This window comes from Polyodon spathula, chromosome 16 (genome assembly GCF_017654505.1).
Source record: "Polyodon spathula isolate WHYD16114869_AA chromosome 16, ASM1765450v1, whole genome shotgun sequence".
Classification (NCBI taxonomy): domain Eukaryota; kingdom Metazoa; phylum Chordata; class Actinopteri; order Acipenseriformes; family Polyodontidae; genus Polyodon; species Polyodon spathula.
The window spans coordinates 5,807,670-5,823,166 of NC_054549.1; the positions used below are offsets into that span (position 1 = coordinate 5,807,670).

Sequence of the window (15,497 nt, forward strand, 5' to 3'; positions counted from 1 at the left end):
TTAATTCGTGAAAATGTACCAACAATATAACTTAAAACGTATGCTTAAGCTTTGCCGTTTTAAGTTAAATGTAAATGTTTGCTCAACAGAACAAAAATAAATAAATCTGTACCTATTTTCTTCTTGACAGTGCTAAGGTTAAAGGATTGAAAATAGGCATTGTTTTAACATGATGTAGCTTGGAATAACTGGATCACTACTAAAGGATAACAGAACATGTTTATTTCGAAAAGTAAATTTACAGTAAAAATAAAACACACACGTCAACAACTCAGCCAGGTTATTTTCACCAGACCCCCAGTTTAGCTTTCTTTCACATGTAGTGTAAGGATAACTAATCTGTTTATTTTTGTAATATATATATATATATATATATATATATATATATATATATATATATATATATATATATATATATATTATTGTTATCATAGATATAATATATAAATATTCAAAGTCAATTCAAAAGTAACGAATTTTTTGAACTAAAACGACAACACATTTGCTCTTACCCGAAAGTTATACCTTTCAAATGGGTTTATATGATTTGTGAATGTGTGGAAAAAAATTTTTAGTCGTTTTTTTTTTTTTTTAAAAACATAACACTGCAAAGACAGATTGCGTTAGTTGATGTTAGTGTAGATTTGAATTTGAATCGGGGAATATGTCTCATGCTCAGTTTTCCTTTGTAAAGTACATGATCTGGTTTTGAGACATCGGAGGGAATTGTCAGGACTTGTTACTGACTTCTCAGCCAGAGCAAGCTTGTGTCGTGTTTAATAAGAAAAACCATACATTTGAAAAGAAAGTGCTTCGGTGAAAAATGCTATCAAATGCCACGACTTTAAATCCATTGTTTTAAAAAAAAAATATCTGTTGCATAACATTCTTGTTGTTAAGATTTTTATAAACATTACTGCAGCATTACGTTTGTCTTTTCACAGGTTTATTTTCAATGGATATTTCAACAACACATTTTCAAACATTACAACAAAGGTATTTACAAAGTAAAAAATAAAGTGCAAGCAATACAACATTTGAATATTAAATACAAATAAATAAATAAATAAATATGCAAATTATTCACTGTGCTTATATATTACACAGGACTGCACCTCTCTCATACTGTGCCAGAGACCCTGAATACCGTAGCAAAGCCTCAAATGAAATGCAAATAAAACAGAAATGAAAAGGGCAAATCAGTTCTTTTAAAATTGCAGTTCTTTAGAATGCAAAGAGAAATCGAAAGTGGTGTATCCTTTACAGACAACCTTTTTTAAATATTTATTTCAGCAAGAATCGCGTTTATACTGGCACATAAAAATAAATATTAAAATAATGTAAGACTGTAATACAGTTTAAAAGGTAACCCAAATGTATAGGGAATCCAAGAAACAAAGGCTGAACTTGAACAATGAAATCTAAAATACAAAAAAGGTTTAGAAATACCTTTGTTATTATTATTATCATTATATATATATATATTATATATATATATATATATATATTATATATATATATATATATATATATATATATATATATATATATATATATAAACATGTTTCTCATTATTCTAGTTTGAATTAATACTTCACATTCTTAACAACACAGCTGAAAACCTCATTGCTACTTTATCACCCAGTGGGTGAATTCATCTCAGAGGTGTTTATACTCCTTATAAACCTGGCTATCCAATGCAATCATTTCTCTGGCCCATCTCGATGTGTTATCAACTGGCTCCTGCTGAACACCATGCACTTACAAGGGCCTTGTGAGTCTGTCGCTTCTACTCCTGTACCTCTGGAAACGTCTATTCCAAACACCTCCATTGAGTCCCCCGAGTCCTATCCAGCGGTAACTAATTCATACCATGAAAAGGGTGTGGGCTGCACAGCAGCTGCTGGAAACTCTGCTGACTGATAATGACATTGCTCTTGGCTCCTGTTTCACGATCTTCAGGAATAGGTGAAGGAGTTACTTATTCAAGGTTTTTACTTGTTTCTTTGTATATATGTCTGATACATGGTATCGCGATCATCTCTTTTGTGTTGACTTTTTGCTGACGTCTTCCATGCACAGATTGATGAGCTTCCAGGAGGGGTGGATGAATCATTTTCTCCTGTGAGAGTCAGAGTCCCAAATGTTGTCATAATCTAGATCATCATGTTCCTTGGGATCCAGGTTAGTGTTCCCTGTAATGATTGATAATTGTGTATTTAAGATTCAGTCAGGTAATCCAGTATATTAGTTAAGTGTCATACAATTGACTGACATGCATCATTTTTTTAAAGATCTGTTCATTAAAGTCTTCAGGTCCTGACTATAATATTTCTAGTATCATCTACCATAGCAGCATACTGTTAATACCTAACCTATTCAAATACTGTAATCCAAACTGATTAAATACAGCAGTCATAAAAAAGAGCATGCTATGAAGCCCATGTACAGTAAAGTTAAAGATTATGGTATTGTATTTTTTTTTTAAATTGTTATTATTATGACTCTGTATTTGTTTAGCTTTATTTAAGCTTTTGTGTATTAAATGAATTTTGTAACAAGTACAATCTTGCATTGCACACACCCTGCCCTGTCACGAACAAGGGCATGCACCCTGATAGCCCCGCGCTGCAATGCAAAAGACAACTTCCAAAACAAGACAGTTTTTCGTAATGCTGACGACATTGTAAGATTTTGTGAATAACCAAATCATAAAGCCCAAATAGTTAAAGTCTACCAGTCAGGTAGTAATGATTAAGAGCCATTTCACAGTGATTTATTATTGATTTTTATTGATTTTTTTTTATTTTTTCAGTAGTTGGCACACACTTTTGACGTACCCGCCTGGCTTTCTCTGTAGCTTTCAATAAGATGTATAATCACATTGTGCCCAGAGGAGTCATCTAAAAAAAGCCAACATATTTTTGGAAGATTTCATATTGCTTTATGTCTTAACAAATCTTTAAAAAAAAAAGTTTAAAAATACATTTGCTGTAAGATATATTGCTGCAGTAGATGCAGGCTCTATTTAACAGTGAGGGGAAGGCTATAGGAATGTTTTCTGAAAGGAACAAACCCATTTTGATGGTATAAAACTAGAGAGAAACTTATTTGCAGCTAGGAACAGGCAAGTTATTGTTATGGGCCATTCCCTGGTGGTTTTATAGGGTTAAAACAGTTCTATTCATTTCAGACATGCTCTTGCCCTTTATGCTCAACCAGACCTTTCTATTTTATTGTAGTATTGCTAAGTGCCTCATGCTAGGAGTGCTTTGTCATTACAGATAGCGTTAACATATGACTCCATTATCACTGGGGCAGTTTGAGCTTTTTAACTCATACCCCAGTGCATTCTGGTAAACGTAGTCCTGCTTCTCTTAAAGAAAAAAGGTACCTGAGACAGGTAAAATGTACCAAAATGCATTGCGATGTGTTGAAAAGGCTGAAATGTCCCAGTGAACACGGAGTCGTATGGTAACACTAGTTAAACATTGTACATTGTTAAGATAATCTAGTGCCTTTCTGGAGCTATATTTGCTAAGTGTTGTCCATCATTATTACTTGTCTTCAATCAGGATGATTGGCTATAGACCGTTCTCACGCTAATCGAATCACATGATGTTCACTTTTAAGGGAAACACTAAACACATACCTTTTAAATGAGTCATAGAACTCTGAACTTTTTCCAACAAGTAGCTTTTCTGCAAAGAAAAGAAAAGTTTATTTAGAATAATTCACCATAGCCTTTCAGGTCAGTAGTTCTTTGTCCTTACAGATATTGTTGTAACGTCACAAAACTCTAGGCTGTTTTTATTGTTATCCAAGTGTGGTAGAACTCAGGTGTCAACAAACCCTCAGACACATTCCTTCTAGAGATCTATAATGTAGTCAGTGGGTTCTGTACACACACTTTATTTTTAATTTTTTTTGTCAATTTCCGTTTTTTTCAGTATTCTAGTAGAATAGTATCATGAATAAATTAAATCTTCTACAATCTGATGGGGCGAAAAAAATATACAGTATTAGATACTCTGTCCTATTTGTGTCAAATATATATGTTTAATATTGGAACCTATTATACTTTTTCATTGTATGTAATTATCAGATTGTGTTTTTAATTGTTTAAAATTAATTTATTGTGTATCTTCATCGATTATTGAAATTTACGACAGCAGGCAAACATACTTCTGTGTTACACCCATGCAGTGCTGGAGGTGCAGGCAGGAGTTTCACTGTCGAGTGGTCTCTGGTGCAGTCCTGTCTCGATAACGGTTCAGTTCGTGCTTCTTGTTTTATTAATGGTGGGTTCCTTTTCCTATTTCCTAAGGGAGGGGTGGACAGTTTGAAGGACCTAGGTAATGCATAATCGCCATCCAGTCTGTCGAGTGCAGGGTGCTTGTGGTTGTCTGAACACTGTAAAATGCAATTACATTTAGTTCAAACTCTATGATTAAATCTTGTTTATGGTTAAAAAAAACTTCTGGTTAAGAATTCTAATTCAAACATGTATAACAGTTAATATTTAAATAACAGGAAATATTTATAGGAAATATAAATCTCCAATAATTAATGTTCAGTTTTTGCTGGAAGTGCATTCTTACTATGAATGTATTTAAATTATGGTTTTGAAGAATAAAATGTACAAAACATATGAAAATTATAACTTGCATTGGTGTTAATACAATTGTCAATGTCTTTGCCACAGTGTTTGTTATTTGGCACGTCTTTAAAGTCCCTATATTTGGAGCCATATTTAAGCACAGGCATTTGAAGGTTACAGAATTAATGTTCAGTATTAAAAAGTAAACACCAGTTGTGACAAACTTACTTCAGTTTCCAGGCTGGTGTCTTTGTCAAGGCAGTCGTTTGGTGTATATGGATCGTCATATAGAGGGGTCAGTGGCTTTCTTGGAGCACACATATCAGAATATCTTTGTAGGACAGAAGACTGATGGTTTTGGATGGATGACTGAGGTGTGCTCCAGCTATTATACTGAAAAATTGAAACAACACAGCAGTCAGTTCAGTGAACTCCAGCAGGATTGTGAGAACCATGTGAGGTTCACGTTCATAAGACTCGGCATTGTTGTTTCTTAGCTTATGGGTTTGTTTTTTTACAAGGTTTGTTCAGTGGTTCCCCTGTTATAACTCTAAAAAACAGTTACAGATAGCTTGAAGAATACTGGTATTTTATATGGGGGTCCAGTGGTTAAAGAAAGGGGCTTGTTACCAGGAGGTTCCCAGTTCAATCACAGCTCAGCCACTGACTCACTGTGCATGACCCTGAGCAAGTCACTTAACCTCCTTGTGCTCCGTTCTTCGGATGAGATGTAAAACCGAGGTCCTATTGTAAGTGACATTGCAGCAGTATAGTTCACCCCCTAGTCTCTGTAAGTCGCTTTGGATAAAAGCATCTGCTAAACGACTGATCAATAATAATATAATAATAATAATAATAACACTAGTTAAAAAGCTGGTTGTAATGTTATATGAAGGCTGGCAGACAAACACAGAGAGACAAACACAGAGAGACGTTCCTACCTTTATAAGTGGTAGCTTGCTCACATCATCTGCAGGACACTCCAGTGGCAGAGAGCTGTACGGCATGTTATAGACAGGAGACAGGGGGTCTTCAGTGGAGGCATAGGAGTCTCTGTCAGGAACAGAGAACCTTGCAGGGGGCGGGTGGATCTCCATTATAGATTGTACGTTTGATGACCGGGTGCTGCTTCTTCCACTTAATCTGCATGTTTTCTGCATGTCGATGGAGGCGGGGCGACTTGAAATGTGCTATGAATCATAAAACAGACTGGATAAACACAGCTGTAATGTCAAAATGTGGGAATATAGATACTATACTGAACAAAAAGTGCTCTTTGTACTTTGGGGGAATAAAGAAAACTACACAAAGGTAATTGTATAACTGTCACTGACCTGGTGTCGTCTGCTTCAAAAAAGCAAATCATAAGAGTTTGTATCAACCTGTTTGTTGGGGGTTCTGGCACAATTTAAATGCGTACTTTGAACCCTATAGCAGCTGATTGTCAGATAATCAGCATATAGACTTATCTGCTGATAAGCTTTTTGAGAGCGGACAGACTTACGCAGAAAGGTTTTGCATATTCGGGTGACATAAGCTGGTCCTCGTGGTCTTCAATGGGGAAATCGAACGCGCTCCTGCCTGCTCCAGAGTCTCTGGGTGGCGGCTGCTGAGACCAGCTATGGCTTTTCTGAGCCTGAACTCGGGTATTACTCCCCCGCTTGGACTGAACTGAGACTCTGCTGTCTCTAGGAGGCTAAAACGGAGGAAACGTTGACATGTTTTTAATATGTAGTTTTCTAAGTAGTCCATACTCAATAAAATATAATAACAATATTAGATTCTGGTCAAATGACCCTCTACCCCTGGGACCTGGCATTGTTGCCTGACCTCTCGCCCTGCTTTCTGTGAAACGAAGCTCATTAAAATAGCTTTAGCGGTTTTCTTAGGCCGGTTTCTAGTCAGCCTTTTGTATCACAAGAATGCACGCGGAATTTGACCATCAGTTAGACAATGAGAAGCATGTAGAGGAAGTATTACAAGGTGTTCATGTTGAAATGCATTTACAAGTGAATGACAGGCAAGTTCAGATTTGTTGCTTCCTGCACTAGGCTTGACTTGTAATAATCTTCAGCTGTAGGGTGTGTATGGACTGTCCTACTGTTGGATAATCACCTTTCACCCAAAAAACCAAACAACTCAAAACTGCAACAAATGCACTCTAAAGCTGTGGCCAAAAGTTTTGCATCACCTAGAATTGTAGGATTGAGACATAATTAAAACATAGGCTATATGAACATAATTGAGATCTTTTATTTAATGTTGTGCAATCAAAGAAACGTCTATTTTGAAATGTCACATTTTTCAATTTGTCCGTTTTTTTTTTTGTTAAGAATATGAAAAACTACAAAGCGGTAAGTTATCCAGTATGCTAACGTAACATTCTTCAGCAGGTTTCAATCGACTTCATGAAGCAAAATTAGTTAGCTCTATAAGGTGAGGCAAAACTCTTGTCTGTAGCTGTACTTCCAGTCCTCACCTCTTTTTCAGTGGGTGTGTAGATGATGTCATAAACATTTGCTGGAGGCCCTTCAACTGCAACCTGTAAAGCGCGGAGATGTCGTAGCCATTCCTGGTAATCGCACTGATCCAAGCACGTTACAATTATAGGGTTAATTAGTTTGCCTAAAGGGAGTCGGGGAGAACTGTTTTAAAATCTGAGATTTCCCATCAGTGACTGGCTATCAATATATACAAAACAAGCCCCCCCCCCCCCACACACACACACACACACACACACAAGGTTCTCACTTACCTTCAATCCTGAATGTGTTAGGGTTGTCTTCATTGCTGCCTGTTGATACTGTTATCGCATTGAGAGGAAGTTTACCCTGTAATAAAACAATAGAATGTTATCGCATGTTTTTTTTTTTTTTTTTTCTTTTCTTGCATGTGCTTTATTGATATTCAGTACTATATGACTAATTGAATGGACTGGGTTAATAATTGCTGTACAGTCACCTTCTAATCTAAACTGCAATATAGCCAAATGCTGACGCCCGTTTAACTATTTATCCAGCTGGTGTCCTGAAAACGTAAAGCCTTAAATTACCTTGTAGAAAAGTCCGTCGTCTTCATCAGATAGGATAATGAGAGTTGCAGGGTACAGGACCAGGAGTCGATCGTATTGATCCTGTAAGAGACAACATTTGAAAATGCAGCATTATTCGACAGACACTCCCAATAAAACCTGCTGGCTGCTTTTACTGGTGCAGAAGCTGACTCTTACTGCCACAGGACTCAATAAAATGGATGGGCAGTTGAAAAACCAGTCGCGGGTATGCACACTAAACCAGTTGCTAAACCAGTCTCTATACTTCTTATCAAGCTAGGGTAGGTATTTTAGATCTCACTTGTTCAATACAGAGAAATTCCATTTCTGTAAACCTGTGTTTGTTATGTGGCAGTGTAATGACAGACGTGGCATTGTATTCAACACACATGAATTCGAAATGCCTTTCTACCCTTAAGAAATGTTTTTTTTTTTTTCACTTTCACATATTTGTTATATTTCGCGTTGGCATGCTTATTATAGAGGCTGGAACACCGCTGCTTACCTGGCATGGTAAATGCTGCATCTTGGTCTTTGTCACAAAGGTGATTTGGCCTAAAGATTCTCTCTGCGATCCTTCCCATTCGAAGATCATCTCATTTTCCACAGACTTCCTCAATTCCTCTTTCTCTTTACCATGCTCTTTCACATTCTAAGGAAAATGCACAAAAGGCTTGCATTCAGTACTCTTAAATTACTAACCATTACACATTGACTAAAATGAAACATTTGTCTCAAAGTTACTAAGTTTATTTTTTAGTACTTCTGTTATGATTGAGTGTTTTAAAGTCAGTGCTGCGCTCAGGTATAGAGAAATCTCAATAGCTAGAGGAGTAGGAATTTCTTTACTAAAAAACTAAACGATATGCCCATCATTTGAAATGAATGCATCTTTGAAAAGGGATATTGCACTGCCCGGAGCACGCACTTTAGGGTTAGGAGGTTACTGCATGTCTAGCAAATCTGTGAGGATTCTTTAGTCTGACTGCACTGTTCACAGGACCTGGCACTCCCTGGTACAAATTCCCCCATAGAAGGATTTGCACATGCATCATTCCATGTTAACAAAGCACATTCTTTATTCCCACGCTTCACCTCATTTGGCATGTAATGAATGCATAGTCTCAAAGTTATTATCACATGTCTTAAAAAATATATATACCTTAAGCCTAGCGTAGGTTTTTGTATCTGCTGAAGTAAAACTCCCTCCATTCAGCTCAACCTGCTTCTTAAGTTGTGTGAGCCATGTCTGGAGCTCTTCTTCGCTGGAGCAGTAGACTACAATGGAGTTTAAGCACGAGCCTAAAACACATCAGAGCACACAGGGTTAGCAGAGCTACAGCTACGAAACAGAGCACACAGGGTTAGCAGAGCTACAGCTCCAAAGCAGAGCACACAGGGTTAGCAGAGCTACAGCTCCAAAGCAGAGCACACAGGGTTAGCAGAGCTACAGCTACGAAACAGAGCACGCAGGGTTAGCAGAGCTACAGCTCCAAAGCAGAGCACTCAGGGTTAGCTACAGCTACTGACAAAAGTTTGGCATCACCTACAATTTTAGTATTGAGGCATCATTTAAAATAAAAAAAGCTATGGACATAATTCAGATATTTTATTTAACATCATGTAATCGAAGAAACTACAAAATTATATCACAAAAGTCAATAGTAGTACACTATTTCATGTTAAGTTTCAAAATGTCACATTTTAAAATTTGGAAGTTTTTCATTAAGTATATGGAAAACTACAAAGCGGTATGTAACTTAACATGTTAACGTAACATTATTCAGCAGGTTTCATTCGACTTTATGAAGCAATATTAGTTCATTCCATAGGGTGGTGCAGAATGTTTGGTCGTAGCTGTCAGTGAATCTACAAATCAACAAGCCCAGGTTAAAATAGAAAAATAATTTCGAAGCCAAAGTACAAATCCTCTTCTACACAAAACTTATTCTTGTCTGTCCAAAAAAAATCTTGAAAGAATACCAACTTTATTTGACCCACAAATAACTTTTTTTTCTGGCTGAGACAAAGTTTTTTTTTTTCCTTTCTTTCTTTTTTAGGTTCCAGAGTCGGGCTTCTTAGTTAAGTGCCTGCCCTTGTTTGCTCATTCCAAAGGTATAAAGCAGCATTCCATTGAGCTGTAACGCCACGGCATTTATTTGCAGAACATAAACAGAGGCTCTTGTCTCAGAGCAAGTAAAGATTTTTTATGTCACCATGATTCACCTCAAGGGCTCAGAGATGACAAATGAATAGGGTTATAAGCATGAACGTCAGCGATAACAAGCTGGAGTTAAACCTATTGCTAAGGAATTTGCCATAGGCTGGAGTTAATGATGACTTGGTGGACGATAGACTTTTGACCTGACAGTTCAGCTGGCAAAACACCTGCCGGGTAACAAGGGGGCCTGTGTCTGAAAACAAGGCCATGCACCATAACACCATCACAAGATGATATACGGTCATATTACCAGTTATTGTATTAAGTTGCTTATTGTTACTGCTTTTGTATTTAAGGCTGGAAAAAAATAAATTTAAAAAGATGTCTTGAGAAATAAAGCAGACATAATTGAGCTTCAATGAAGAGGCAATAATAACATAAACATCTGTCATAACCAGTCAGCACCATGTAAATGAACTCTGACGGCATCTGTTGCCGCCACTTAACTAGCGCAGCAGTAAATGATCTGTTGTTTGTATTTTTATGACAAAGCTCAATAAATAAGTCATCAGTCCCACTGTTTAATGCTTCTGATTGGAGGTGGCAGTCATTAATGCTGTAAGAACTTAAATGTTTTTGAAAAACAACAATTCTGCTGAAAAAGATTCTGCACACAGTGTGGGCCTTTCAACGTCAACAGTAACATTAACGTGGTATTTAAAAATGATTACGGTACAGTCCCTCTAAAACAAAGAAATACATGCTGCTGAGCGTGCAAGAATGGGCTTTATTAGCCACTTCCTGCGTGATTGCATGTAGGTACTCCCAAGCTTCCCTTATAGTGTCCCACAAGGCTTCCTCATAATGCAGGTGATTTAGCACAGACTTAACCGGAAAGCAACACAAATCCCTGAAGCTATTACCGCTCAAATGGTTCAGGATGCATTAAATTAGGAATTTGTCATGGGGTGCACCACAGGGAGTGGGTAAGTGCAACGCCGTTTTAACGTACAGTGCTCCTGTTTTAGAGTTTTCCAGCACTGCTAAATAACTACTTTCTGCTGTTGCAAGGAAACCTTGTCATCTGACCACAAAAACATGCAAATCATTCTGGAGCCTGCTGGATGTTCTCTATATTGGGGCTGTGTTCCAGCATATAACTGGGTTGTTTTATTAAATAATGCTTGATATTGACAAAATGCTTCTGTAGACCAGTCCTGAATTTTAAACATTCTTTCAAAACCTCAAGAGATAAGGCTTTGTGCATAGGACCCAGCATCACTGCTTGAGATCTTTAACCCTATTGTTCTCTTTTTTCTAACCAACTTCAAGCCATTCTGGAGAGTTACTAACCTGCTATCTGAAAGGCATGTTCACCATCTCTCTCACTTCTGCACACGTTGATCTCCTTCAGGGGTAATGTTCCCTGCGCAAAACGCAAAACAAAACATAATTATGAGGAGAAAAAACACAGGTTTACAACCAGGTTTAGTGAGAGAAAAAAAAACAAGTGAGTGTAATCCAGTTTATGAGGAGCCCAGCTAGGTGGGGCAGTGACTCATTGTGTGTAACAATCTTTTCAGCTGTAGGCTGGTGTGAATCTGGTCCAGACAGAAATGACTGGAAACAAGCAAAGCTGCATGACTGTACAAGTGTCACTGCAGTTCAGGAGGATTCGTACTAGTCCTTGGTGCATTTATCTATTTGATATATATTTAAAGATTCCCAGGCATGTCAGAAGCGGGCCAGGAAAAATTCAACCACGCTAGAATTGTTGACCTGTGTTGGCATTTAGCCAGGGAACCTCTTCTGTAACATGGGTTTTATTGTTTAAAGTCTTGTTCAAAAGATCTCCAAACAGCCCAGTACTGCCCACAGCCGCCATGCATGGGTGGCACTTGTTGAGTTCAGTCTCCAGTGCGCCACAAGAGTATCTCTTGTACCAGTTTACAGTAGATTATTTGGAATTTTCTGAGCATTCCAACCTTGTGCAGGTTCCGGAATCTGATGACATCTGAATCTAAGGTGACATCTCAGAAGCAAACATGCATAAAGAATGCCCTGGGTCACATGAGCCATATTGTATATTATCAAGTATAAACTGGCCCCGGAGAGGTAACGATAATGGCCACGATTGAACGACCTGTTTAAAGGATAACTTGATGCATTATGAAGATTAATTACATGACCAAGGGGGTACAGATGTTAAAACTGCTGAAGTCATCTGTCAACCGTCTTACCTGATAGGTTAAGCCAGTGGAGCTGTTTGATAGAAAATGAAGGTGTGTCTGGAATAAGTCCAAATAGCAGTCATGTATGTCCTGGGGCAAGAACAGAAAAGAAAGCAGTTGGGTTAAAACACTCTCAGACACAAATAAACAAGTTCAGGTGCTTCAGACTGGAATGGAATGCACTCCTCGAAATATTAAAACAGGGTCTGTGTGAACAGGCTGATAGGAATACCTAGCTTTCACTTTCCCACGATGTGTTTGATTATATATATATATATATATATATATATATATATATATATATATATATATATATATATATATATATATATGTTAGACATTGACACCCACCCAGCATGACAAATTGCTTGTCCCAGTTTCATTATGATCCTAATGAATGTCTGTGAGTTGCGCTGGCTCTTATCATAAAGGGTTTTTTCTTCCCATTACATATGGATCAGTGCAGGATTGTGCAATCTGCTGGCAAAGAAAGTTCACCTGCATGTTTTGACACAGTCAAAAGTACCCAGTTCTGAGTGAATCACTGCCCAAGTGATGTTTCATTGCAAGAACCTTTGTTTGGCGGTTGCAGTTTCATAGTGGCAATAACATCCTGCTGTGTTCTATTATTGTTCTTGTCATTTTTATATATTGAAATACAAGTACAGTATTATTTTATTTCAGTTGAGCAAGTTTACAACGACGAGCACATGTACGTGTCAATAACTACCTGACAGTGCAGGAATCGGAACTTGACTGGGGAGCTGAAGATCATTTTCCCAAAGTTCTTCACGCTTGTGCTGCTCTTCTTCCACCCGTTGTTCGGATCATATGCAAGCTTCTGGTCCCAGTTAATGCTTTCTATTTTTTGTAGGTCTTTAGTAGACATGTCCTGGAAAAGGTGCAGACATTTCAATTAGATACGAGGTACCTAGACTCCCACAGCGTCTTGAGAAAATTGTTATCAGAAATCTAAGGAATCGTTTTACTCGTTTTCAAAGAATAAATAATACAGTACATTTAATGTCATAATTGTAAAGAGAAAGAAATGCATTACGGCTTGTTAAGCATTCCTTGGGAACCAAATTTATAGTAATTAAACAATTATACTGTACACACTTATTAATAAATATTGTAAAAACATTTGGATAAGTCTATTTTCTAGGTGTTTTTAGGGGGTCCTAAGAAGGGGGGAGCGACTTTACACCAGTGTGACCAATAGGCTTTTTCCTGAAATTGTTGTCTCAAAGGGAGGGGGGGGGGGCTACTTACACACTGATGCGATTTATACATCAGTTTTTACGATACACAGTGCGCCTTACCTTTTTAGGCGAAATATAGCACAGTATGTTGACAATACTGTTTGACTTCACTTGTCCTTCCTGGGGATATTTCTTACGAAACAGTCCATTACTGTTAAGAAGAAGAATAAATATTGAACAAAAACTGTCCACTTTCCTTTGCTTCCTGCAAACACAGGTGGCTCATCCATAACTAATACCTTAAGCAAATAGTCAATTCTTCCCTAGTGCTAAAAACAAACAGATATTTTAGGTAAACACACGTTTGGAGAAAATGTTTGTTAGTACCATTGCAGGTACAGACAACAGACATCAGTTAGCATCTCTTTTGTTGTACCACGAACTGAAATGTGTTATTTAAAAGTCAGCATGGTAAATTGGCACTTGTAGTATTGTAGTGTGGTATTTTGTCGTTGCCATGTTGCCAAATTTCTTGTGTAAATTAAATGTTTGCATTCCAATATCTAGTCAACAGGTAATTTGCCCTGACATATCCTTTTAAGTCAGACTATTTGGTTTATTCTGTTGCATTGAACCAGATTATTATTATTGTTTTTGTTTTTTTTTATTGCCTCTACTTTTGTTAGTTTTCAGGAAATTCTCTTTAACTTCGATTGCATTTCAAAGCCAACTGACGGTCTTCATCCTTAATCAAATCCAAGCCATTTGAATCAGTCACTTTGCTGCCCATTGTCTGCCTACAGTAATCAGACCTACCTAAACACGATTAAAACAAGAACATTGTCATTTTCATGGGGCAGCATATGTCACCTGCATATGTTAAATACAGCTGATATGTTACCTCAATAATAATTAACATTAGAAAAAAATGATGCAGTGCTACTGAAAGGGTGGACCGTGTGTACACAACTTTAACTGTCATTTCTAATCAAGTTAATTGGGCCCACTGACTACAAAAAAGCATTGAATTTAAATGACATTATCTGAATTACATCACACCTGTTATTCAAAACCAGTAGCATTTTAATTCAGATTGGACTGCTATCTCTTATTTTTAAGTTGACAGTTTAGTTGGGTTTGATTTAAAATTAACAATTAAAATTGGGTAAAAGGGTATTAATAAATATATTATATATTTTTGTGTGTGTGTGTGTGTGTGTGTGTGTGTGCGCGCGTGCATGCATGTGTTTAAATAATTACCACTGATTTATTAGCAATGTTTAGAAAAAGAAGCAGTAATTACCAATAATTAACGCACCATATTAGGAATAAATTAACCAATGTTCTTATGTTTAACCCAGATGCTCTTTACTGTTCTCGGCTTGGACTGTCTTTTGTTCTGGCAAAGAAGCACAGAGCTGTTTGTTTTTCTCTCATGAATGAAAACAATCACTTTCTTATATGACTTGTTTTCCCTGTCTAGTGTTAGTTTCAGTTATAAGCTGTCACAGTTGTACCGCAAAAAAAATACAACACACAGTCAAATGCTGAGACAGTCTAGTTGCTAATAGTATCTATTGTAAATTCCAAATGCAAGTCCTATTTAACTAAATCTGGAAGAAAAAAAAACACTTCCATTTTCAAACCTACATTGCTCTTCAAAGTTAATAAGTTTTGTTGCCATTTAAATATTGAATCAAGAGAAAGCCCAAAGAAGCCATTATCAGTTTATTGTAAGTAAAACATATTTCCGTAAATGAATCCATTCATTCATTAAGAAACATAACTGTTAATAATTGTACATACCTTTTCTTTCGCATGAAGCCCTTGCTTGAATATTTTAACCTGCAGTTTGGGTGGGAAATGCAAGACATGCTGCTCCCCATTTTGAGTTTCCTTTATAATCCCAGAGTTGCTTTCACAAGCGGTGTGAGAGAGATACTGAGCCTAAGCTGCTGCTGAGCTAGCTACCTTATGTATGTATGTTTAGTGTGTCACTAGACATGCCTGTGCACATAGACAGCAAGTGGGTGTGTACTGAGGGAGAGGCAGGGCAGGGCAGGGCAGACGAAAGTTCACATTTCTTGAGTAAACCCAAGATAGTATAGTAATCAACTGCATTGGATGGATAGTTTAAGCTGCTGTTTATTACACCTTTACAGGGACAAATGTATTTATTTTATTTAGGGTGAAATATTTCAGTCGCTGAGATGAGAGGTACATGTTGCCTATCTCTCTCTCTCTCTCTCTC

The 15,497-nt window shown here is 37.1% G+C and overlaps 1 protein-coding gene across 1 annotated transcript; it reads right to left on the reverse strand.

Annotated features, from left to right (window-relative positions):
* Positions 1 to 1,576: 1,576 nt before the first annotated feature.
* LOC121329315 lies at positions 1,577 to 15,215 on the reverse strand. Its single transcript, XM_041274865.1, has 16 exons — positions 15,053 to 15,215; positions 13,367 to 13,457; positions 12,775 to 12,936; positions 12,054 to 12,134; positions 11,167 to 11,239; positions 8,815 to 8,954; positions 8,158 to 8,304; positions 7,653 to 7,733; positions 7,356 to 7,431; positions 7,080 to 7,225; positions 6,105 to 6,296; positions 5,542 to 5,790; positions 4,829 to 4,993; positions 4,186 to 4,413; positions 3,653 to 3,701; positions 1,577 to 2,195 (listed from the first exon to the last, which is right to left on the reverse strand). The coding sequence occupies exons 1-16, from the start codon at positions 15,130 to 15,132 to the stop codon at positions 2,113 to 2,115; spliced, it is 2,043 nt and encodes a 680-aa protein (XP_041130799.1). The 5' UTR covers positions 15,133 to 15,215; the 3' UTR covers positions 1,577 to 2,112.
* Between the last annotated feature and the right edge of the window lie 282 nt (positions 15,216 to 15,497).

Excerpts from the sequence above, each read along its gene's own strand:
- LOC121329315 (XM_041274865.1), bottom strand. The coding sequence starts at position 15,132 with ATGGGGAGCAGCATGTCTTGCATTTCCCACCCAAACTGCAGGTTAAAA. Across the intron at positions 8,305-8,814 it reads AAACCTACGCTAGGCTTAAG|AATGTGAAAGAGCATGGTAA; the intron begins GTATATATATTT and ends CATTTTCCTTAG. Across the intron at positions 7,226-7,355 it reads TAACACATTCAGGATTGAAG|GCAAACTAATTAACCCTATA; the intron begins GTAAGTGAGAAC and ends GACTCCCTTTAG.